We start from the raw sequence: 24,008 nt of genomic DNA, 5'->3' as shown, positions 1-24,008 counted from the left end.
TGACACATTTTCTGACATTGCCATCATATAATTTTGTATGCAGCCATCGGAACATGCTACTTCTGGTTCCGAGTTCTTCTATTAAAATGCTGGCTCTGTTGAGTGGTATTACTTATGAACATATAATTTGCTTGAGTAAAATTTTGATTTTAAATAATTGACAATTGTGTTTTTAACATTTTCAAAATTTAGAAAATCCTTTTGATGTCATACAAACATTTCCGGATATATTCCAGAATTTCAAATCATATCTAAATAATTGAAAACTCATAAAAGCATTTCACATGTTTGCTCATTTAACGAAGAAAAAACAAACAGTTTTGCTGTAAATGGTAGTTCTTTAAGGTCCATATTGATACAATTAGCTTTGCAATTTATTTTCCAAATGTTCATTTAGAAACACGATTTGTTTGTGAAATTGTTTTATATTCTATCTATGTTTTAGCTTTTAGTTTATTTCTGTATGAACATTCATGATAGCAAAATAATATTTTGGTCGCTAGACACAAAGTACTTTATCACTGATATACCTTCAGATTAGGTCTTTCTTTTGTACCAGTAGGATATCTCTAAATTCGATGTCTCTATAAAATGTTAAGGTGCTTCTTAATCGCCATAACGTGAGAAGAATCCCATACCTTTTAATGCTGCATATTAAAGAGACAACTAGTTTTAACTAGCTTTCATAATGTCTAGGTTTGCATGTTAACCAGACAGCTGGCATCGGCCAGATCTAATGGTGTTATCGCCTGTACGTCACTGTATATTGTTGGTGCTTGAAGTATGATACCAAAAGTTCCAACAACACAAGCAGTAGTAAATATCCACAAAAATAGTCTATCGATCACCATGGCAACATATTTCCAATCTTCTTTTATCTGAAATGGTACGTTTGTAATACTTAATGCATAATTTTGGAACAATATTGTTGCGAACTAAACATCTAAAGACTGACGATAAGTCTTTTAAATTTATAAGACCTATCTCTGTTACTGTTTTTCAATTGATATTTAAAAAAAAAGAAGTTACCAAGCTAATAATTTTATAACACTTGACGCGCGTTTCGACTACAAATTATTCATCAGTGGTGTTCGAATCAAAACAGTTGGAGTGCCGAATCAATAACGACGTCGAAGAGCAGTGAATACCAAAACAATTCCCGTATGTTTGACAATTTGATAGGTGAGAATCAAATGCGGTAATATCTGCTAGAATATTAATATAAAATCTACTTAGTAAATTGCATTAATCCTGGTACGTTTATAGGTATACATATGTATGGTATACAGTTTTAAGGCAAAATAAAACAAAAATGATCTCATTTTGTTGTATTGTAATTCTTCGCGTCAACATCTATACCATTTTGTAGCTAAAATGTTCCGTTATTTACTGAATTATTCATATTTTTTTTTTAGTACTGTACAACTTTCAGGAAAATCCAGTTCTAAGTTTGACACAACGTTATCACGGTCATATTGAAAAACGCCAAACCAAATGTTTTGGAATAGATAATTCACTACTGATAACAAAACGATATTCAAATTACAAGGTCTTTTTCAACATAAGGGTAAATTAAGGCAACAGTAGTTAACCGATGTTCAAATCTCATAAATCGATTAAGAAGACAAATCAAGGTACAAAACATAACTGTGGAAAGCGCATATTAACTCCAAAAGGAGTGAGACCGGGTACACAGTCGGTAGAATTACAGATTAAACGTATATTCTGGTATCGAAAGAGCTAAGACTTCAAACTTATGTAGCTGATGAGTTGAGATGCAGATATATCGTATCGGTCAACCGATTCGTGGTGGTGTCTTCTTCAGTGGTTGTCCCTCATAACTCCGTTGGAGCAGTTTTTGTGTAAGGAGTACTAGTACATCCCTTCAAGAATATGCACGAGCGCATCATATCAATTAATATATGTAAACGTCATACGATGGGACAGAGGGTATATTATTGTAGAGAAGTGGGAACATGACGAGTGGAATATTTAAATCATAACATACGTCATAGATTCTAGTTTGAAGTCGCCCAACTGTGTCAATATCGAGGAAAGATTAACATATGACGCAGATCTTTCGTTCAAAGCGGCTCTTTATTGTGATCAGCAGCTGATATTTAAGGGCATCTGTGAATCTAACTGAGTATTCTGATGATTTTGATCCGTACAGGTTACAAAACTATCAGGACCTCACAAGTAACATACCTATCCTATTTTGTTTTAGAAAGTTCAATCTGATGTAGATTCTTTTATTTTCATATTAACCTCCCGCTTAATCTGAACGTCAAACCTATAAAACGCCATACAACTTAATATATAAGCAACATTGTACAGTGGAATATCAACACATGGAAATACCTTACGAACCCAATTCCTTTTATGGATTTAGGATATAAGAGAATGAGCTTGGAACTGCTTTTGCAACATATATTGAGAAATAGTCACAACATGATACATCCAAGAATTCTAAGTTGTAATACTCAACTCCCTTACATTGAATATAGAGCAAAAAGTTAGAAGATTTAAACATTCTCATTGCGTTAACGAACCATTTCAACATTGTCAAAAAGAGTTATACATTGTAAGCTCTACAAAATACTATGAATGCAGACCCAATCCATCTACTCACACACATTTCTTGTGTCAGTCAAACGTCGTTGCCATAATTGTTCCCATTGATGAACAAAAAATCATAACACAATTTCTGAAACTCCAAGTTAAAAATTGATTATGCATGACAAATTTCATATTGGAGATTACACGACAAACATGTCAGCGTTAACTTAATAAAACAACCCAGCATAGAGTTTAGTTCTCATGGTAAAACATTTTGTTAATTTGTTCATTAAAATCTATGCTAAAGGGGTTAACAAGAAATGAAGGCACCAAGGTTTTACAATTTTCTGTTAATTTATTGTTTATTAAATTGTTGAGTTATTCAAAACGCTAAGGTTTTGCTAACACCATATATAGATTGCCTTAGTCGTTTTTGGCACAACTTTTCGAATTTGTATTTTTAATGCTTTTTATATCCGTATCTGATTTGGCATTCTAACCGTTTTTATTTGAATGTACCAAATTAAAAGCCTGGTATCATTGATGAGTTTTTACAGAGGTAGAGGACCCATTAGGATTGATTATTAGTATTCTATATAAATAAATACACTTTAACGGCCGATCTTTTGTCATAAAGTGATAACAGCAGTTGTTGTTTTATAGACATCGGACAATTTTATCTTTGGTATGAAATACCATCATTTGTCGTACTGAATCATATAAATAAAACTAATGGAAAAAGGTCTGTAGATGTATTATTAAGTCAAAATAATCACGACACTATGTTCCTTTTTCATACAAGGGTTATTATCGGAAATCTTATAATATTGAATGTTTTATTATAACCAAAGTCATCTTTATTTTCCAGTACAGAAATAGTTGTCATATACATGCAAATTATGTAGAATTACTGCTAGTGCAATTATTATCTTTGGTCCCTCTGTTTGATAAACGATTTATATGAAGCAAGCTCAGCGGCGTCTATATTTCTGAAAGCATTACAGATTCTAGGTTGCAAATGAAAAATGCGTGCGATTTTCTTGATAAACAATGCTATCTTAAGCAGTAGTTCCATCACTACAGACATCATTCAATTATGGTCATTTGTCCCCAAATATATAATATTGGCTGACACAATCAGCATTACAATAGGAATTAACGTCAAGAGTCAACAACACTTTAACTGCAGGTTTTGATTTTTGTTTCGTTCGTACCGTCCATTTATGTGTCTTTTCTTAAAATTAGTGAAATGAGCACTTTATAAAAATCAGTTTTAATTGTTTGGTCCTTTCTGTACTTTTTTCTTCCATTACCTGAGTAGAATTGGGTTAAAAAATAATAATTGAACCAAGGCACATGTTTACATGCCTCACAAATCAGGAACCTTGTAAGTGGTTGCATTTGATTTTTATCTAAATGTTAATGTAATAAGAAAGAGTTTGTCTTGTTCAGCTTAAAAATATGAAATTCCAAGATCATATGAATTTTAAGATTTAAAGGCATGTTCAAACTGTTTTTACAAATATTGAAAATATTTACTGACAAAATAAAGTCGGAAATAGCTAAATTCTAATCTTCTTTTAAAATGACAATGCAGATTTGTTTTCCTTTAGATTTTTCACAGCTTGTCTTTAATTCAAAATTCCGTCTTGCCATTTAACGAACGTAAGTCTAACGTGATAACTTAGCAAAATCCTTAATTTTTATTACTACAGCCTTTAATTTCTTTTAAAACAACATCCGTTTACTGAAAAAGTGTTAAAGTTGAAAATTAAAAGCCGCAGGCAGGATAAACTCATATTTGACCATAATGCAAAAGTTACCAAACGTGATATCAAATTTGCCCTAAAATTACTAAGGTAACGGATGTTCCAAAAACAAATCCAACGATAAAGGGTCTATTTCCCCTAATACACCTAATAGTTGAAATTAAAGAGTCTACGTCATATTCTTAAAACATATTTAAAACAATCTTAGATATTTCAATATGATCAAATTTGCTATTCAAGTATTACATGTTGAAGTTGAATGACGTCGCAAACTAAAATGAATACATGTGTATTTGAATGACAATACATAGCTTTACTTCAAACAGGATTTTAGATTTGCTAACGATGTCCTTCTTATCACATTTGGAGACAAGTACACAAAAATTACCAATATTTGTTAAAACCGCTGTCTTTGGCTATCTTATGTGATTATAATTTGATGATCCATAATGTTGATAAAACCTAAAAGTACACTCATTAGGCTGTGTTACTACGAAGTTGAGTAAAATTTTAATGATTTTTTTGGATATGATCGTGTTGTGGAATAAATTCAGGCGTAAACGGCTGGCTACCTCTTTCACACTTGACGATTAACTATGGTAAGGAATGAGATTATTATTGCATTTGTTTTTTGTTAACTTTTAATGTCGTAAGACTCATCATAAATACTCTTATCGGAAATACTTATGTTCCGATCCCATTATCTACAAAATATTATTTGTTACGAAAAGATTTTGACACCTCCCTAAAAATGTAAGGAATAACTTAAAACATTCATTTAAGATTTTTGTTCATGTGATATACATATATATATATATATATATATATATGAAGAGACGAGTGAAAAACAACTGTCATATTCCTTACTTGGTATAGGCATTTCCCGAAGAAAATGGTTGGTTACACCTTGTTAAACAAAGACATGGTATGCTTGTCAATGAGAAAATTATCTAACAGAGAACAAAGGACGAGTATGTTAACAACTTAAGGGCACCGTATGACATTCAAAAAATTTCATATCGTAAAGAACGCTATCAAAGGTCCCGGCATGACAAAATCTGAAACAATCCAAAAGAGAAACTCAATGGCTTGATTTATGGTAAAAACAACAAGCACAAAACTTATAAAGACAGCTACCAAGAACAACAACGGAATTGCAGGTTCCTGGCATTAGACATGCACATAAATAATGATGCGGAGATGAACATGTCGAGATCCTTCAACATTCTCCCTAACGTGGGACAGTGGCGTAACAGCACGACCGAAGAACCAACTTATAAGAAATCAGCTAACAAAGCCTTGGATTTGACTCATCATATCGACAGTATGCACTAAAAACCTTAACAAAAATAAAAAAAAAAAAAAAAAAAAAACAGATGTGTCAGAACGACACGAATGGCCCCGTCTCAAAAAGTTGGAAAATCTGCAATTTCAACAACACATGTGGACACAAACATGCATGGATAGTATCAAGCTCTCAAGACCAATACTAGTTTGATGAAAAATTTCCTTGATCAATGAGTAATTAAATTTCAAACTATCAGCAAACAGGAAGTGGATGTACTGCAGATCTAACAAGATGTGTTGAAACGACATGAAAATCAGCAAAGCGGAACGAAACATAAACTTGATCTGTACCTCATCATGGCAGTCTCACATATCAAAAATCAGCGCAAAATCTGAAGGCGTATAGAAAAAAAGTCCGTATAACTGTGATTTTCAACAATTTTCAAAACCCTTAATTTCGGCCAAAATCGGCGGAGCAGAAATAAACTTAAACTTGATCTGTAACTCATCATGGTTAACTTGCATACCAAAAATTAGCCCAATATCTAAAGGCGTTTAGAAAAAAAGTCCGTATAACTGTGATTTTCAACAATTTATCAAAGTCAAAAGCCCTTAATTTTGGCAAAAATCAGCGGAGCGGAACTAAACTTTAATTTGACCAAAATCAGCGGAGCGGAACTAAACTTTAATTTGACCAAAATCAGCGGAGCGGAACTAAACTTTAATTTGATCTGTAACTCATCATGGTTAACTCACATACCAAAAATCAGCCCAATATCTAAAGGCGTTTAGAAAAAAAGTCCGTATAACTGTGATTTTCAACAATTTATCAAATTCCAAAGCCCGTAATTTCGGCAAAATTAGCGGAGCGGAACGAAACTTAAACTTGATCTCTCACTCATCAGGGTTAACTCACATCCAAAAATCAGCCCAATATCTGCAGGCGTTTAGAAAAAAGGTCCGTATAATGGTTTGTTGCGGAATGACGGAATAACGGAATGACAGAATGACAGAATGACGGACAAGGGTAAAACTATATGGCCCCGACAACTTTATTGCGGGGTCATAAAAATCTAAGAGTACTCGCAGTTTCAGAAAGCTAGGTCAAAGATAATTACAATAAATAAATAATTCATGCTTCCAAGACTTAGGAACCAATCAGTACACATCCAATAGATTAAGTGCAAAGACGTCATTAATAGTCCGACAAAAGCATGGTCTTGCGCAACGCCAAAATATAAGTATCAACAGGATCTAGTACCAAAAGTGCACATAACTGTTTAGCCCTACATTTTTAGTAATGTTTTAATTTCTTAAAAACAAAATCAATGTATACCGATGAATACTATATTCAAAGAAATAACTATATCATAAGTATATCCACAATGTCGAGGCGCCCGGTCGCGCTCATTTTGGAGTTCATACGATTCCCCCAGTTTTGTATTGTTACCTTGATTAAACTTCTTAACTGATATAAAAGATCTGAACATCGGTTGACTACTGTCGCCTTATTTTACTAGTTTAAAATTGATAACTTTTCAGAATAAGTTAGTACAAAGGATCAATAAGTTAACGACGTCAACAGTAGTTTTATAAATTAACCTACTGATAATGGTTTAAAAAGACCTTCAAATATTGCTTTAACAGGTTAGGAATAGTTATAGTATTTGTACGCTTTGATATTGATATCAAATCAACAAATCAACACTCGGTACAAGTAGGTAAGTTTTTGATTTTTTTAACTTTAGTTTAATTGTCCACATGTATTTGGTTTCGTTTTCCCTATGGTTAACTTCCCCTTCTTGAGTAGTGACATATATCCTCCAGCAATGCCGTTGACATATAGTATTATGCAATAGTACAAGTTGAAACAACATGCAAGAAAAAGCACCATTATCTACATTATAATGATATCACAAGAACGTGTGTAATTTTAATCCAGGAAACTACACCAATAAGGTAATTGATAAAATGAAATGTAATCATCGGTATACATGTTCTACAATCACCGTTCTACTTAATAGCGTTTTACTCGAATAAAGGGGGAAACATGCATTAAAAGAATTACATAATAGAGAAATGTTATTCCAGATGTATTGTTTTCATGTCATTATACTTTTTTATTTGCAATGACGATAAATCCTTCTCTGTTTTAATATCATATAGTCATCCTGATAAACAAAACCTTTCCAATCAATCCATAAATTCAAAATTACAAGTCTGGATCTCTTCTTTGGTTATCGTTTTGTTTTCATATGCTTTCCTATTTCAATTTTGCTGTTACATCGTCGTCGTTTGTATCAATCTATTAACAGTTTCTAACGGAGTTAGAGCTTATTCGTCATTGATGACCCTGACGTAGCTGTTGTTTTATACACTTGATAAATGTGTTGTTTTGTAGGCAAAATATTGATGTCTAGCCCTAATTATCACTTTTTTATCTTTAATTTGAAGAAACGCTTCAAAGATGATAGTTTCTGATTGATAATCAGTTTAATCATACCGTTCTGTTGATCTTGAAAAGAAGTGTGAAAATGAAAGTGTTATAGATCTTGTTCATGGTAACCTTATAATTCGTTTTAGAAAATGTGATTGAAACAACAACTGATCCTACTGTTGTAAACCAATGAGGATTCGTAATAAAAAAATATCATTGTCGAGTTAGGGCTAGTCGGAAATCCAATTGGTATTAATCGTGCACCCTAACGACCGACCTGTTTTTTTGTACTTACATACCTTAGAATCCAAACAAAACCTTATAAAAAACCAGACACCTCATGAAGTTTCTGTGAAACCCTCGGTTTTTTTAACTAGATTTTTATGTTCTAAATAGATTTATGAGTTAACCATCTGTTAACTCCCAATTTCTCGCCTGTGATTTGTTTTATGGATATTTACAGATAAACACATTCCTAACAAATAATTTCAACACTTACCGAGTTTTCTCTGTCTGATTTCTTCAGATGGTCAGCGATGAAACAAACACTCTCTACAGCATCCCTAACAGCTTGTGGAACTGGTCGACGAAAGTGTAATCCAGATTCGTCGCTCGAAACAGCTTCTCTGCTTGCTTGTAAGAATCCTCTTTGTAGGTTAAAGTTATGTTGTAATATTTCTCTGCATGTTTTACTTGGAGGCAGGCCATTACAATGCTTTGGTTTATCAGTTTTTAATTCTTTGTCTGGTCTTGGACGCCTCATATACAAGAGTCTTGGTAATATACCAAGAAATAAACGCCTAACCCAAGGCGCCATTGTATGTGTATATGGAGACCGGAAGTGAACATTCAAAACAATAACAGTCACAAGAATAGATAAAGTTACTAAAATCATGGTAAATAATAAATATTTCCCTATTAATGGTACTACTATGGACGGTGGAATAATCTCGGCCAAAAGAAGAAAAAACACAGTTAATGAAAGGAGAATAGAAATGCACAAGGTAATTTTCTCGCCACTATCCGATGGTAAATAAAAAACTAAAACGGTTAGGAAAGAAATGGCAACACAAGGAATAATAAGGGTAACTGTGTGGAATAGTGTCTTTCTACGCATGGTTATATTAAACGTAATATCCGGTTCTGCACAACACACATCATCTCTATAGTTTTTCTTTGCAGTAGTTTCTAAAATATCCCATTCTACGCTTTGATAAAATTGTCTCATATCAACACCTTTTTCTATTTCAGCTGTGGAGGATTCGTCTTTTGAACAGATATGAATTAAGTCCACTTGGTTTCCATCGTAAGTCCATGAACCAAATCTCATGTCACAAGTTTGGACATCAAAGGGGAAGAACTCTACGTCGATTATACATGAGCTTTTATAAATTGCTGGTGGTTCCCAAACTACTTTTCCGTCCGGATGAAGTGTTGCTTTAGTCATAAGCGTGACCTCATAATTACCATCTGCACTGAAAAGCCAATGATTCATTTAATACTTTCGTGGTCCTTAAATAATTTATGCAAGTGGAGCTAGCCATTCATGTATTCTTTAATGATTTCGAATTACATAAAGTCTTGGATTTTATTTCTAAAGGTAGCCAAAATAAGTACAAATAACAGAATCTTCCCAATCCAATGTATGAGCGTAAGATCATAGATATAAGGGTCATAACAAAACAGTGGTTCAACTAAATAAAAATAAGTTTTCAATGAAATTCCTTTTAGTTGATTCAAATAGAAATCTAAGGAATTTCAGAGAAAAAGGACTGACGAGAATTGCCTTGTGCTTTCTATTCATGATAAAATAGTCTAACCTGAAAAATAGGTAATACAATTAATACAAGAACAATCATATCAAAGATATTTGAGTAAAGTTATATCTTATTATTCAAGAATTTAATTTAATTTAATCTAAGAATGTGAAGCATCTTAATTCACATTTCTTTCTTTTAGGCAATCCTGACACCCCAAGGTGTGTTATACGACAAACCTTAAAATATGCATTATCTGACTTTTATACCGTCAAAATGTATTACTTTTGTCAAAACACAAAAAACAAGCATCCAAAGTTCCGATACAGTGTGAAGCAAATAGATTTGCTATTTTTGCTCTTTATTTAATCATACACGCGAATGTTATGAAATTTGGCTTGTTTTAATAGAGTTATGAATAGTTTTGCATTATCTAATTTATCTCACATAATGTTCTTTGATTGTAGCGATAAATGAACAAAACTTCACATCATGTGTTTCGAAAGTTGAATTGCGAGTTAACGCAATAGTTTTTGGTTTTTGTTGGGTTTTTTTTTTTGTATTTCAGTCTAATAAACGGAGGAAAGGATTGTTTCTGCCTAAAACTTTTAAAGACTATTAAAGATGAAAATTTGTACAGTAAAACCCCAATTTGCAACAACACACGATAACTTACAAATGAATTAGATGATTTTAACTAATTGTAGTTTGTATTGTAATCAGTGTAAATTATGACCTTACACAGGTCATCATTTTATGCCTAGAAGCATATATCATTGAAACTTGGTATCGTCCAGGTTGTTTCTTCAAAGGAAAGACCTATGGTTCTGGAAGGAAATAACTCCATATAGGTATATAATCAGAAATAATAAATATAAGACTCACATTTTCCTTTTTTTTTAAGTGCAATAAAAGAATACTATTAAATAAAAAACTAGAATGATTGTACATTAAAAATACTAAAACTGAGATGCCATTCAGAAGTAAATAAATACATGAATCTTTGAAAGTTTTCATCTGTCTTTATAAATAGTTGCAAATACTTACTTATTATATAAGACAATATCAGGATTCCATATGTCTTGAATTGGAACCTCTAAAACTGATAAATTATCATATTCTGATGGGTTCCACGTGAGACTTCGGTCATACCATTCCTTAATGGAGAAAAGTGGCACAACATATAACACAGTGCTCAGCTAAAAAACCAAAGATAATTGGCACATTCGAGATCACCCTAGCACTAAAATCAAGTCAATAAAATGGAGAACAACGATTGATCTTTTTTAGATATGTAAATTGAAAATAAAATAAAAACAAGTTTGCAATATTTAAACTGCAACTGCTCCCCTTTTTGTTCTTTTAGAATTAAACCGATGAACCTATTAATCGAATGCACCAATTAAAAATAGGTGAGTGCAGTCACAAAATCACAACGTCAACTGAGTGGTCTATAAAACAACATATTTTACTCACTTATTATATAACACTATATCCGGTAGCCATATTTCCTGTGAAGGCACGTACAAACGTTTGACACCGCCATATTCTTTAGGTTCCCATTTAAGTTTAATATCGGACCACTCCTTTTGAGTAAGCAGCAGAGACAAGCATAAATATCAATTACTGAATAAAGTATTTTTTACCCTTTCGAACAGGAAAAAAACCCAGAAAAGTGTCGAGGAAAACGAACAAGAAAATCCAAAAATTATGAACAACTATTAACAAGGCATAACCAAGAATTACAACTACAACTACAAAAAACGCAGAAATATACTGAAATTAATTAGATGCAAAATATGAAAAACGGATGAAAGATTGTGCAACTTTATGAATTACGCATCGAAGAGTAGACCAATAATGATATAATTTTATCGAACACTTATATTTGCTATCGCCTTCAAGTAATAATTAAGATAAGATTAATATTTTATTCGTTTTTTACGTATTTTTTATTTACTTTAAATATTGTTTCGATTACAGATACTGACGACCTTCAGTTGTTTATATCATGTCAGGTACTGGTGGATAAATATTGTAAGGCTGTTGATACATCAAAGAAAAGATGTTTCTTTTATAAATGTTTTAAACATAATACGTCAACAACAGGCTATATGTGTTGAACAGATGGTGTAACGGGACAATAGCTAAAACACTTTCTATGCGGCTCACGCAGCACTACGATGAATACTATTGAGGGCATCGTATATCAGTAAAATATCTTATTGACGTACCTGTCGAAGCCATACATTCGTCGTCATTATCTGATTCTTTTCATCCTGAAAAAGAAAATATTTTTCTGTTGTATATATCTGTATTATTCATTAAAACATGTATAAGAAAGGTCAGATAACCTTATTAACGGAATACTTTCAACTTGGTTTCGGAGGAAGGTCGAAATAAGCGTCCTTGACATTATTGAAAAGGATTAAAGCTTTTTGCGGTCAAGATGTGTATTGTAAAATTAGGATTTATCACATATTACCACGAAATTATCATTTCAGATGTGGGACAAAAAAAAATAAGAATAAGAACAGAAAATAAGTGTAAACACACTAGTTAACTGTGAATGAAAGGATAAGGGGGTTTACTTCAAATGGTCAACAACTAAATGTCACAAAAAATCAAAAGGCAATTTAATTAAAACGAAAATAACGTTTTATATATGTCATTCGTCTGAAGCGCTTTTCTGGATTTACCTTCATCAGAAACGACCAAAACCCAAACATTGTAAAGTCAACATGTGTAAATACCTTAAACATGCGGAGCTATATGACAAAAGGGACTTAAAAGACCGTTATTAAATATCAGCAAAACAATTAAATAACCCTAAGCTTATCACTTGATCAACCTTTACTCTTGAATTCTATACAGTTAAAATATTGAAACTGGCTGCAAATATAATTGTTGGAAGATTTATTCGACATGCAAGACAAGCTTAATCACGGCTTTTGCGTCCCAAAACCCAGAGACGTAGCGATGGATTTATAAATTCATTACACCAACAAACTATATTTATGAGAATAAAAGGAGAGCTGGGATAAACGTCAATGAGACGTCTTGTAAAAGGACTATATAGTCTGACAAGAGAAGTATAATACTGAAATATAGATTTGTTACAAAAGTCAAAGACAGCTAATTTGTGTATTCAAATTTGCTACTAATTTGAAAATAAGGCATTTAGCCCGTAGTAATACTTGTTATGAGATTGATAAGAATTCAAAGATCTTAGATTGTGATCATCAGTGCGATTCTAACTCATTGTAGGAAAAAAAGAACCTAATAAAACTCGGTTAGGTAAAATTAATAAATTATGTACAGTACAGTTATAGATGAAATTAATTCACGTAACCCCAAAACCGTGCAAAAACTCATACAAGTGGATAATAAAATAACAACAGACGTCAGAATTACTATGAACGATGTGCATTCCTCACGCCAGCTGTTTTATTAATAATCACCAAGGAAAACTATTATTAATTACATTGCAGCGAATCAAAGAATCTATTAAGACTTTGTATATTGTAAGAGAAACATATCTGCGTTGATATTCATTACTAAGTAAACGTAATTTATTAACTAATTGCCTACAAATGTTTGTCTGGTAATTAGTTGATTAATTGATAAACATTAGGTGTAAGAATTAATTATTTCACCGCCTTCAAAAATAAAAAGCATATGACTTTGACTGAAGTGTTATACTTTGTAAAAGAAATGGATAAATACAATTTTGTTGTTAGATATAATAATAGGAATTGGCGTAAACATAGCAGACACGTGTTAATATGTTTGTGTATGAACTGATTGCAGTAAAAATGATACGTGTTTCCTAATTATAACTTATCAGGCATATGTACGCTCGCGACCAAACGTTTGGTGAGACAATCATGGCTTGATGTACCTAGGTAACCTCGTGACCAAACGTTTGCGAAGACATCCATGGCATGGTGTACCTAGGTAGACTCGTGACCAAAAGTTTGGGAAGACAATCCTGACATGATGTACCTAAGTAGATTAGTGACCAAAAGTTTGGGTAGACAATCATGGAATGGTGTACCTAGTTAGACTTGTGACTTAAAGTCTGGGAAGACAATCATGGCATGGTGTATCTAGGTACGCTCGCGACCGAAAGTCTGGGAAGACAATCATGAAATGGTGTACCTAGGTAGACTCGTGAACAAAAGTTTGGGAAGACAACCATAACATGATGTACCTAGATGGACCTGTGACCAAAAATATTGCAAGACAATCATGACATGGTGTACATAGGTAGACGCGTGACCAAACGTCAGGGGAAATATCATGACATTATGAACATAAGTAGACGTACCTAGGTACGCTCGCGACCAAAAGTTTAAGAAGACAATCATGACATGATGAACATAGGGAGACTCGTGACCACAAGTTTGAAAAGACAATCATGACATGATGTATCTAGGTAGACTTGTGACCAAAAGTTTGGGAAGACAATCATGACATGATGCACCTAGGTAGACATGTGACCTAAAGTTTGAGAAGACAATCATGACATGATGAACCTAGGTAGACTCGTGACCAAAAGTTTGAGAAGACAATCATGACATGATGAACCTAGGTAGACTCGTGACCAAAAGTTTGGGAAGACAATAAAGGCATGATGCATCTACATGTAGGTACTCTCGCGACCAAAATTTCGAGAAGACAATCATGACATGATGTACGTAGGTAGACTCGTGACCAAAAGTTTGAGAAGAATGTCATGACATTATGTATCTAGGTAGACTCGCGACCAAAAGTTTGGTACGACAAACAAGGCATGATGTATCTACATGTAGGTACGCTCGCGATCAAATGTTTGGGTAGACAATCATGGAATGGTGTACCAAGGTAGACTGTCACCAAATGTTTGGGAAGACAGTCATGGCATGATGTACCTAGGTAGACTTGTAACCAAAAGTATGGGAAGATGGGAAGACAATCATTGTATGGTGTACATAGGTAGACGCGTGACCAAACGTTTGGGGAAATACCATGACATGATGTACATAGGTAGACTCGTGACCAAAAGTTTAGAAAGACAATCATGACATTATGTGCCTAGGTAGACGTTCCTAGGTATGCTCGCGACCAAAAGTTTGAGAAGACAACCAAGGCATGATGTATCAACATGTAGGTACGCTCGCGACCAAAATTTGAGAAGATAATCATAACATGATGTACCTAGGTAGACCGGTGGCCAAAAGTTTGAGAAGACTGTCATAGCATGATGTATCTAAGTAGACTCGTGACCAAAAGTTTGGGAAAACAATCAAGGTATGATGTATCTTCGTGTAGGTACGCTCGCGACCAAAAGTTTTGGAAGACAATCATGACATGATGTATCTAGGTACGCTCGCGACAAAAAGTTTGGAAAGACAAGTTTATATAACATTTAAGAGGATCAAAACCAGAAAGTATATGAATAGAACTGAATCCATAGGATGTTTATACAGTAATTTAACAATGCAAGCCAAAAAATCAATTTCGCCCACCTTTTCCTAATGTTGTTTAAACAGTAACACAAAAATATAAAGTAAAAATGAAGAGAGCTTTTAAATCATAAGTATCTCAAAGTATATAGCATATGGTTTTTGTGTTGTTGGGTTACTGTCTTGTTGACTTATACCTTTTATGTCTTCTCGTTCATATCTCTGATTAGACCACGGTTTGCAATTAGGTGGAATTTGAGATTTGAAAGGCTCGAAGTTTTGTAAATTTGAATGTTTCGCAAATGTATTCTTGATTAAAAAAAGATAAGGACAGCTAATTTAAACTTGAATTTTGCAATAACCAGCAGACTATAATTTTAATGTTGACTGCATAACTTCTAATATGATTCAAATTTACTAAAAATAGCTGGCTGTTAAAACTGCCTTTATTATTCTCTCATAAAAATATCAATTATTAATTCCAATATTGTATGTTAGAGTCTTATTTCATTTGTAAAAGTCAGGGCAACCTAATACTATCTACTCCTACATAAACGTAATTCATAAATAAGTGTGGGTGAAAATTTATATCTTGTCATAAATTTTAGTGCATTTCATTTGCATTATAAATATCAAATGTTATTTTACGGAGTTTATAGATATGTAAACTCCTGTGTTCGGACTTTATGCTAAGTGTGGGAGTTAAAGGACGAGATTACATGTCATAACCTTTATCCCCTCCCAATAATATCGAAATCCTTAACGTTACCGTTTTGTGAATACTTTCTAGCGTTTAGAAAAGTCTTTACCGCCGATGTAAAATAAAAAGAGATTATACCTTTATCAATCGAGGTACAAGCAGTTAATAATGATAGGAATCGTATTAATTCCAAAGTAGTTAGACAGGTGCGTCGACAGAGGAAGTGTTTTCTGCTTTGCATGCATCGCCCGTCATACAGCTGCAAAACAATACTCAGTAGCCAAAGTTCCAAACCAAGAACACGACAAAACATGGGTAAATGTCACATGGATAATAGTTAACACGCGAACGTAACTGAATAAGCATGTCTCTTTTATTTTATCTGTAACGATGAAATAAATCTTGAAAGGGGAAGTAGAACTGTGATATTTTTAATCGTTTCTCCTCATAACCTTACTGTAATAGTTTATGAGCTAAAACTTTGTTAGTGACGCCATAAGTAGTACCTAAAAGGCTAAAACAGTCAATATCAAACAAATTAAAAAAAACTTTTTAAATAAAGAAAAACTTATCACCCACGAATGGAAATTATCAATACAGAAGAAGGTATGACCGCCTTTTCCATAAAACTTTGCTGTTATGACGTGGGTATATGAATGAAATGTTCAAGTAAATCTTCATTCTGAATGATGGGTATGTGGGTATGATCATTGGACAAATTCATCTTATAATACTTTGCTCCGGATACATTTCTAAGCTTGCTAGGAACGTTGATTGATTGTTGGGTTGTTGACGGAATTTCCATTTTCTAATATTTCATGTATTTCAAAGACAAGAACAATTATACTCAAAACGATTTTGAGCTTGGCTTATTGTCCGCTTTGGAAAACTGTATATTTCCCTCTAAATGACGTTTTGATTATGCAATTAAACAGTGGATTTACTCTCATTAACGTGTACCATTAAGTCTTGAAGCAAGGCTTAAAGCAAATTGCCTACGGACAACTCCAAATAGTTGCTACTCGAGTGATTTGACGTTCAGATAAAATGGAATTTTCTCACCATTTTATTTGAACCTGTCGTACTCAATTCGACCCTAGATATGATATAAATTTTGTAATTCTTTAAATATATAAAAGCTGGGTTTGCATTGAGGTTAAGCTCTTTATTTCATCACAGAAACCATTCCAGCAAGAATAGCAACAACAGTGCTGTTATATGATATATAGATGTCCTATATCAATAACTGTGTAGTTTTATGAAATTTTAGAGATGTCCTATTAAATGAAGATACCGTGGGTTATACGCTAATGAGATAGAAACCCAACGACACAAACCAAAAGACATCTATTACCAATGTATAGGATTGTATCTTATGGAATTTTCATCTAAATTATTTTTTTCAATTATAATTTAACTATTTCGAACTTGTTCTCCGCTTTATTCCTAATATATGTATCCAGTTGATATTCAACGTTCAAGCGTTTAAAAAGTGTGATGTTGAAAATTGAAAAACAGTCCTAGTACCCTATAACTAACAAAATGTCACAGAACCAGCTTTAACTAATTATTCAATTGACTATATTACATGAATCAAATAGATTGATTCTAATCCCTATAGATTGGTTTGACTTGTTAATTGATATTTTCATAACTCCAAGTCGAAATTATTATACAATAATGTTTTACAACAATATATCGCTGTCATTTTATGAAAATTGTATCATTACAAGTAAACACTCTAATAAATGTTTCATTAGTTTGTATTATACTCCTTCGTGTAATATAGATTAGTGTAGGTTTAAACCAAATGTTTATCATTTAAGATTATATACATAGTGTGTTCATATATTCAAAGAATTCGGATGATTGACTGTACATAGAATTACTTATTTTGCATTATTTTACTTTTGGTTTTCATAGTGTTGTAAAGATTGGTTGATTAAGTACTTATTAATTAATTAAATAAGTCAGTAATTTATTTTGATTTTGATTTATTTGTTTTATTTCAATATTGATAGGCAAAATTAAAATTTTAATCGGTTTGTCTATTCTACTATAAGTATTTATGTACTATTCACGACTTTTATTGCAAACAATGGTCACCAAGTTAGTAAGGTAAAGAGTAATATAAATAAGACAACATATTTGGATATTCCCAATCTTGATATGTACAGAATAATATGGAAGACCACAGTAGATGGTTCCACGTTCTCGATACTGAACTACACACCAACAATCACTGAAAAATTAGAAAAAATCCCACCAATTAATTTTAGAATAAGAACATAATTACCATATTCGTTTAATTTATTTAGTTTTTACGCACAATTATCAACAACGCATGAAAATGTTTAGAGAGTTTTGGTCCTCAATTCACATGATATTAAAACTGACATTTGTCAAAAAAAAATAATACATGATTAATTTTAAAATAGACAATTTGGATGAAATTTTATCATAAAGGAGTAAAATGAGATGTGACGTTTCTTTCAACGAGACAGCACCAAAGAACAACGAAAGACATCTTCAGATCAACATACGGACCCAATCAAAAGATCAGTTTCTATGCGAAGCTCTTAATCGGTCGAAATCTAGATAATTTGTGAATGAATTTACGACAAAATATACCCATGGCCTGCTATCAACACCTAGTTCATTCAAGAATAAAACACCAAGAAATAACGGAAAAAAAAATAACTGACTTGTGACAGGCATAATAACAAATAGTAGAGAAAAAAAAGTTTGTAAGTACTCAATCCCTTTTTTCAATCTCGATCAGTGGAATTACAAATAGCATATTGTAGAGCCTATAATAAAAATCAATACGGAAATAGATCATGTGCTCAAGTAAAAAGGCAAACGAATTCGTATCACAGTTATTTAAAGCAAACTCATATTAGTTTTCATGTAAGAGTATAAATATTGCCCTCTAATATTGACCGCTGTACTTTTGATTAGATTTTATACTGCATCGTAGTGAACAGTGAAAGAAGACAGGTCTTATGTGGTGACAAAAATTGCCTTTAAGTACGGAATTTCAATACACAAAAATAAATAATAATAATAATAACAACATTCAGTTATGTTTTAAACTGTACACAAATCGATATATAACTAGAAGTACTGAGAGCAAAGCTCACAAAATGATAACTTTTCTTTTTTATTCATCTTCTACAAAGAAATGATTTGACCTTGTAGGCAGTCATTCCAACCTTATTCCCAACACACCCTCTGGTGATGGGCAACAATGTTATCAAGCATTAATAATGTTCTTTATGAAGTTTTTAATCGGATACGACATTTTATATCTAAATATGGGAATTAAAAGTTGAACTACATATGTAAATTTAGGACCTTTGTTCAAATTTTAATTGGTTAAAACAGCAGATGTGAAATAATTGATGTTAAAGGTTTAAACAAGTGTGTGACCTTGGTTTTATAGACAGATATTACAACCTTATTCAAGACACAACTTATGGCGGTAGGAAAAATACCACAAGGCATACAAAAGTTCTGAAGTGGACACTTGCACAGACAGACGGACAGATTATAGGGCAAAACTATTTTTTTGGTAAAACTATGGGAGTTTAAACTCATTAGATTTTCCCCTGTGCATGTGAGGTTGTTAAAACTACAGGGGCCTGTAGGTTAATTAAATATTAAGAATTATTCTAATTAACATTTATGTTTTCGTTAAAAAAAGTCTATTTACCAAAATGTATGGGTCAAAAAGCTTTTTTTTTGTGTGTGCTAGTGTCAGAAATGGTCTTCTTGGTTCTAGTTGTCGGACTTGGATTTCTGGGTAATGTGGACTTTAGCTTTACTGCTATGCGTGGACTTAAATAACAGCACACATTGCGGACAAAAGGGGGATGAGCAAGGGCCTGAAAACAGTAATGAATAAAACAGTGAAATTGTTTTACGGTCTTTTATCTTCAAAAGCGCATATAGAAAGAAAACTAAACGATATAATTAAGAATAAATATGAGAAGATAGCTCTAATTGTAATGGGCTTTCAGAAAATATAAAGAATTGTATTCCTGCTACAATACAAATTCTATATAAGTAAATTTACTACATATTCCTTTATGAAAGTTGGGTTATCTAAGTAATCTCCACTTAAATGGCAAAGTTGAAAAACTAATTGTACAAAAAATGTTCTGTATTTTTGATAACAGTCCTGATAATAAGATAAAAACATATATTGTCTTCATCAAAATGAAGTCTTTCAAATGAACTGCATTCCTTTTACAAAATTTGCACATTTGCACATTTTATTAAACTATTGTGTTCTGCTATTTTACACGCCAAGATGGTGGATGATATATACGCGACCTACCGTAATCTATAATTTGTTGCATTATTGCATACAGGACATTTGGGAAGGAAAATACAGAATATGTGAATAAACTCATAACAAGTTGGCTTACTTGTCCAAAACACGTTTAAATTCATGAACAAATTGTTGAAACTCAGGAAATCTATAGCTTGACAAATGATATGGAAACTTTTCAATCGTTGAAAAACTTGTGTTGGCTTTTTTTCCTTAAATTGTATTTTGACGGTCTAAAAAATATACCCTATATCTTATCTATTCCTATTTAAGGCATTCCTATGTGTATACAAAATGTTTTGCAAGCATTTATGAAAGTCTACATTCTAATGTTATATATTACAGATAAAGTGAAAGTCTACATTTAAATGTTACATTTTGTAGATAAAGAGAAAGTCTACATTTTAATGTTATATTTTACAGATAAAGTGCAATCTATTATCGACTTGAGACTGCTGGAAGACATTCTCAGAAAATCCAAAGGACAAAATCTAATTAAAACAATTTTACAAAGAAGTATTTAAATCTTAAATAAATATTTGAATAAGAAGGTAACACAAAATCGAAGTTTATGACATAAAATCAATTGAAAATATAAGGTTGATGGTACTAATAATATGGTATATGGATACAAGTACATGCATTCATTTATTCCGAACAAAACAATAGGACGTATTGACATTAATGAGGTCCGTGCATTTCACTAGGGATTTTGTCATGGTCACACGCAAAAAAAAAAGTCCTACTTTGAAAAATAAAAACTAAATATTATAACATTAGAAATGAAAAGTAGACCTACAATATAGTGTAAAAGCAACAAAAAAATGATGGTACACAAATAAACAAACAAACAAAAAAGTAATTGATGGAAATAATCTGTTTTCAAAATACTTGTGCTGTCTGTAAAATTTCATTTTACATTTAATATACAGTTTATGCTGTTTGATTTTTTTGAGGTAACACTAAGTTTTTATTTCCAGATCTGACAGCAGTTTAAGTGTGTAGAGGTTTTCAAAACTTGATAGTCATATACATGATAGTTCCCTATTTTGTTTCAAAAGCTACTCTTCTTCAACATTTCTCATTTGACAATTTTGAAAGTATTAATTTTGATATTTTTCTTGATAACAATTTCACTAAGATTAAGCGCATTTTATGTTCACGCATTATAATGCAATTGAATTTATTTGTATATTCCGCACTTATCATGCTTATCCCACAGCCTCGGTGGTCTTGTGGTAGCGTGTTCGCCTCGTGTGCGGGAGGTTGTGGGTTCGAACCCCGGCCGGGTTATACCAAAGACTTTAAAATTGGTATTTTTTCTGCTTCTCCGCTAAGCACGCGGCATTAAGGAGTAAGATCAAAGACTGTTTAGCTTGGAGTCAGAATAATGTGTCCGGGTAAGGTGACAAGTCTTCCTGCAGACTGTTACCTTGTGAACTATCACGTTAAAAATCCGGCTCAGCGTGTCGGTTTAGTACAAAGCAGAGCTAAATTTCATATTAAATTAACATGTTCTCTTCCTGAATATGAATATCAATTTGCTGCTTGACGTTAAGCAGCCATCCATCATCCTCATCATCATGCTTAACCATGACATAAGGTTAAATTGCTGAAATACCTCCTTCCTAAATTTTGAAAGCCATCACTTTGCATTTACCACAATAATCATGGTGTAAATTGGATACACCAATCAGTTTAACTCCGTCTTGAGAGAATTCATGTGAAAAACCTCAACCGTGGATAAAGGATAACTCATAAATGTACGATACAGATTTAAGTTCGCACGTGTTCCTTGAATGGTCTCCACCCGCCATGTTAGAGTCCAAAAGTTTGAGGAGCAAGTACGTAAAACGACCAAAAATAGTCAACATAGAACAGTTAAACGAGAGGTCATCCGTTTCAGGAATCAAATGTATTCGGATTTTTATATTTGGAAAGCTGTACCAAAACGGTTCAATTGTTTCATTAAGAACTAAACAAATTGTTTCTAAAAGACGGATAGGTCCATATAGCTTCGGTAGTAAACTCGTGTTAAAGTTAAAGTGCATGCTATAAAGGCAGGTCTGAAGGACAAGAGGTTGATATACATGTAGCAGTGGTCATAGTTCAAAGATTCAAAAATAAGTTTCGTAATGTTTATATCGGAACCTGTCACCAACACCAATCTCTCAACAAAGACCCCCCCCCCCAAAAAAAAAAGGGGGGGGGGGGGGGTGATGGCATCTACGAACTAGATTCTTTATTTAGGACATACACATTAACATATCATGTGGCAAGGCTCAACCAGATTTGCCATACAAAACCCTCTACCTTTTTGAACCAGAAAGTTCGAATGAAGTGGATGTAAGCAATTATAGGCAACCGTACGGTCTTCAACAATGAGAAAAAGCCATACCGTATAGTCGGCTATAAAAGGCACCGACATGACAAATATGAAACAATTCAATTGAAAAAAAAAACTAACGGACAACTTTATATCAAAACAATTTACGAAAAACAAATATGACAGAAATCATGAACCAACGACGTACAATCACTCAACTACAGGCTCCTGACTTGCGACAGGCATATATAGAATGTGGCGAGGTTAAACATGTTTAAACGACTGTTGCACGTGACATCAATACTAACGCTCAATATAAAAAAAAACAACCCAGTTGACGTTGAGGGGACACGTTTTAATAGATGGTTTTATATTTTCTATGCTAACAATACTTAATTAAACTGAGAAATACATGGCGTACATGTGATAAGATAAGATATGAAAATAACTCATAAAAAATCTATAAATTATAAAATGTCATAAAAATTGAGAACTAAAACAAATTGCAAATATTCAAAAAATTTAATGAATTATAATTTTTATGAGTACTTACAATATCTATCAACTGTGACAATCGGATCCCCATTCTTACTGTGAGTTTATCTGAACTGTTTCCTACGGGACGTATCAACTTGTTGTACTTTCGTCCCTTCAAAAGGTCGTAATACAGTCTTCTGGCATCATCACTTCCATAGCTTACACGGACAATAAAAATGCAAAGAAGATTTAAATGAAATAAAAACGAAACATCCGTCATATTCTATGAAATGTACACAATGCAGAGAAATTGATCTGTTTTGAAATGTTACACGGCTGTTACATTATTGTATACAGCGTGATGAATACTATGCCAAGTTAGTTGATTAGTGAAGTCGTCCTGCGCCATCTGGTGGAATAATCTGGTAGATAGTAGTAATAATAAGAGAGTCGATAAAAAATAAGTGTGTTATGTTCAATATTATATTGAAGTTATATTAACAATTTTCTTCCGATTTCGATTTAATAAATACTCTTAAGTAAATATTAGAAGAAGTTTAAAAAATATTTTGGATATGAGGTGAAAGGAGAATAACGACAAAGAATAATACTTTAAGTGTTAGTTTCAATATTTAATTAACAGATTTTTATTATGTCAAATGTCTAAAAATCGGATAATGAAGATCTAATGTTCAGTCATTTTAAATCACGAATAAAAGTAAATCTCGACAGAAAAAAAATCTATATAAGATAAGATAAGATATTTTATTTCCAATTATGGGCCCCAAAGGGCATAAACATTACAACATCAATAATTTTTCATAATACAATACAAACAATGAGATAAAAAAAAAAAAAAAAAAATTAAACGAGAACTATTCAAGTTCTTAAAGAATACGTAGATAAAGAATCT

General features: G+C 32.5%; 1 protein-coding gene across 1 annotated transcript; it reads right to left on the bottom strand.

Moving 5' to 3' along the window:
• Positions 1-318: 318 nt before the first annotated feature.
• Positions 319-23,504, bottom strand: LOC127735570 (acetylcholine receptor subunit alpha-like). Its single transcript, XM_052245809.1, has 5 exons — positions 23,172-23,504; positions 12,044-12,088; positions 10,857-10,966; positions 8,552-9,527; positions 319-878 (listed from the first exon to the last, which is right to left on the bottom strand). Exons 1-5 carry the CDS (start codon positions 23,373-23,375, stop codon positions 693-695), a joined length of 1,521 nt encoding a protein of 506 aa, XP_052101769.1. The 5' UTR covers positions 23,376-23,504; the 3' UTR covers positions 319-692.
• Between the last annotated feature and the right edge of the window lie 504 nt (positions 23,505-24,008).

Source organism: Mytilus californianus, unplaced genomic scaffold (assembly GCF_021869535.1).
Source record: "Mytilus californianus isolate M0D057914Y unplaced genomic scaffold, xbMytCali1.0.p SCAF_3, whole genome shotgun sequence".
NCBI lineage: Eukaryota > Metazoa > Mollusca > Bivalvia > Mytilida > Mytilidae > Mytilus > Mytilus californianus.
This window is presented reverse-complemented; position numbering and strand designations above follow the sequence as displayed.

Coding starts and splice junctions, on each gene's coding strand:
- LOC127735570 (XM_052245809.1), bottom strand. CDS start 23,375: ATGACGGATGTTTCGTTTTTATTTCATTTAAATCTTCTTTGCATTTTT. Junction 12,089..23,171: donor TGTCACAGTTGATAGATATT/GTAAGTACTCAT, acceptor TTTCTTTTTCAG/GATGAAAAGAATCAGATAAT. Junction 879..8,551: donor AATCAGACAGAGAAAACTCG/GTAAGTGTTGAA, acceptor GTACCATTTCAG/ATAAAAGAAGATTGGAAATA.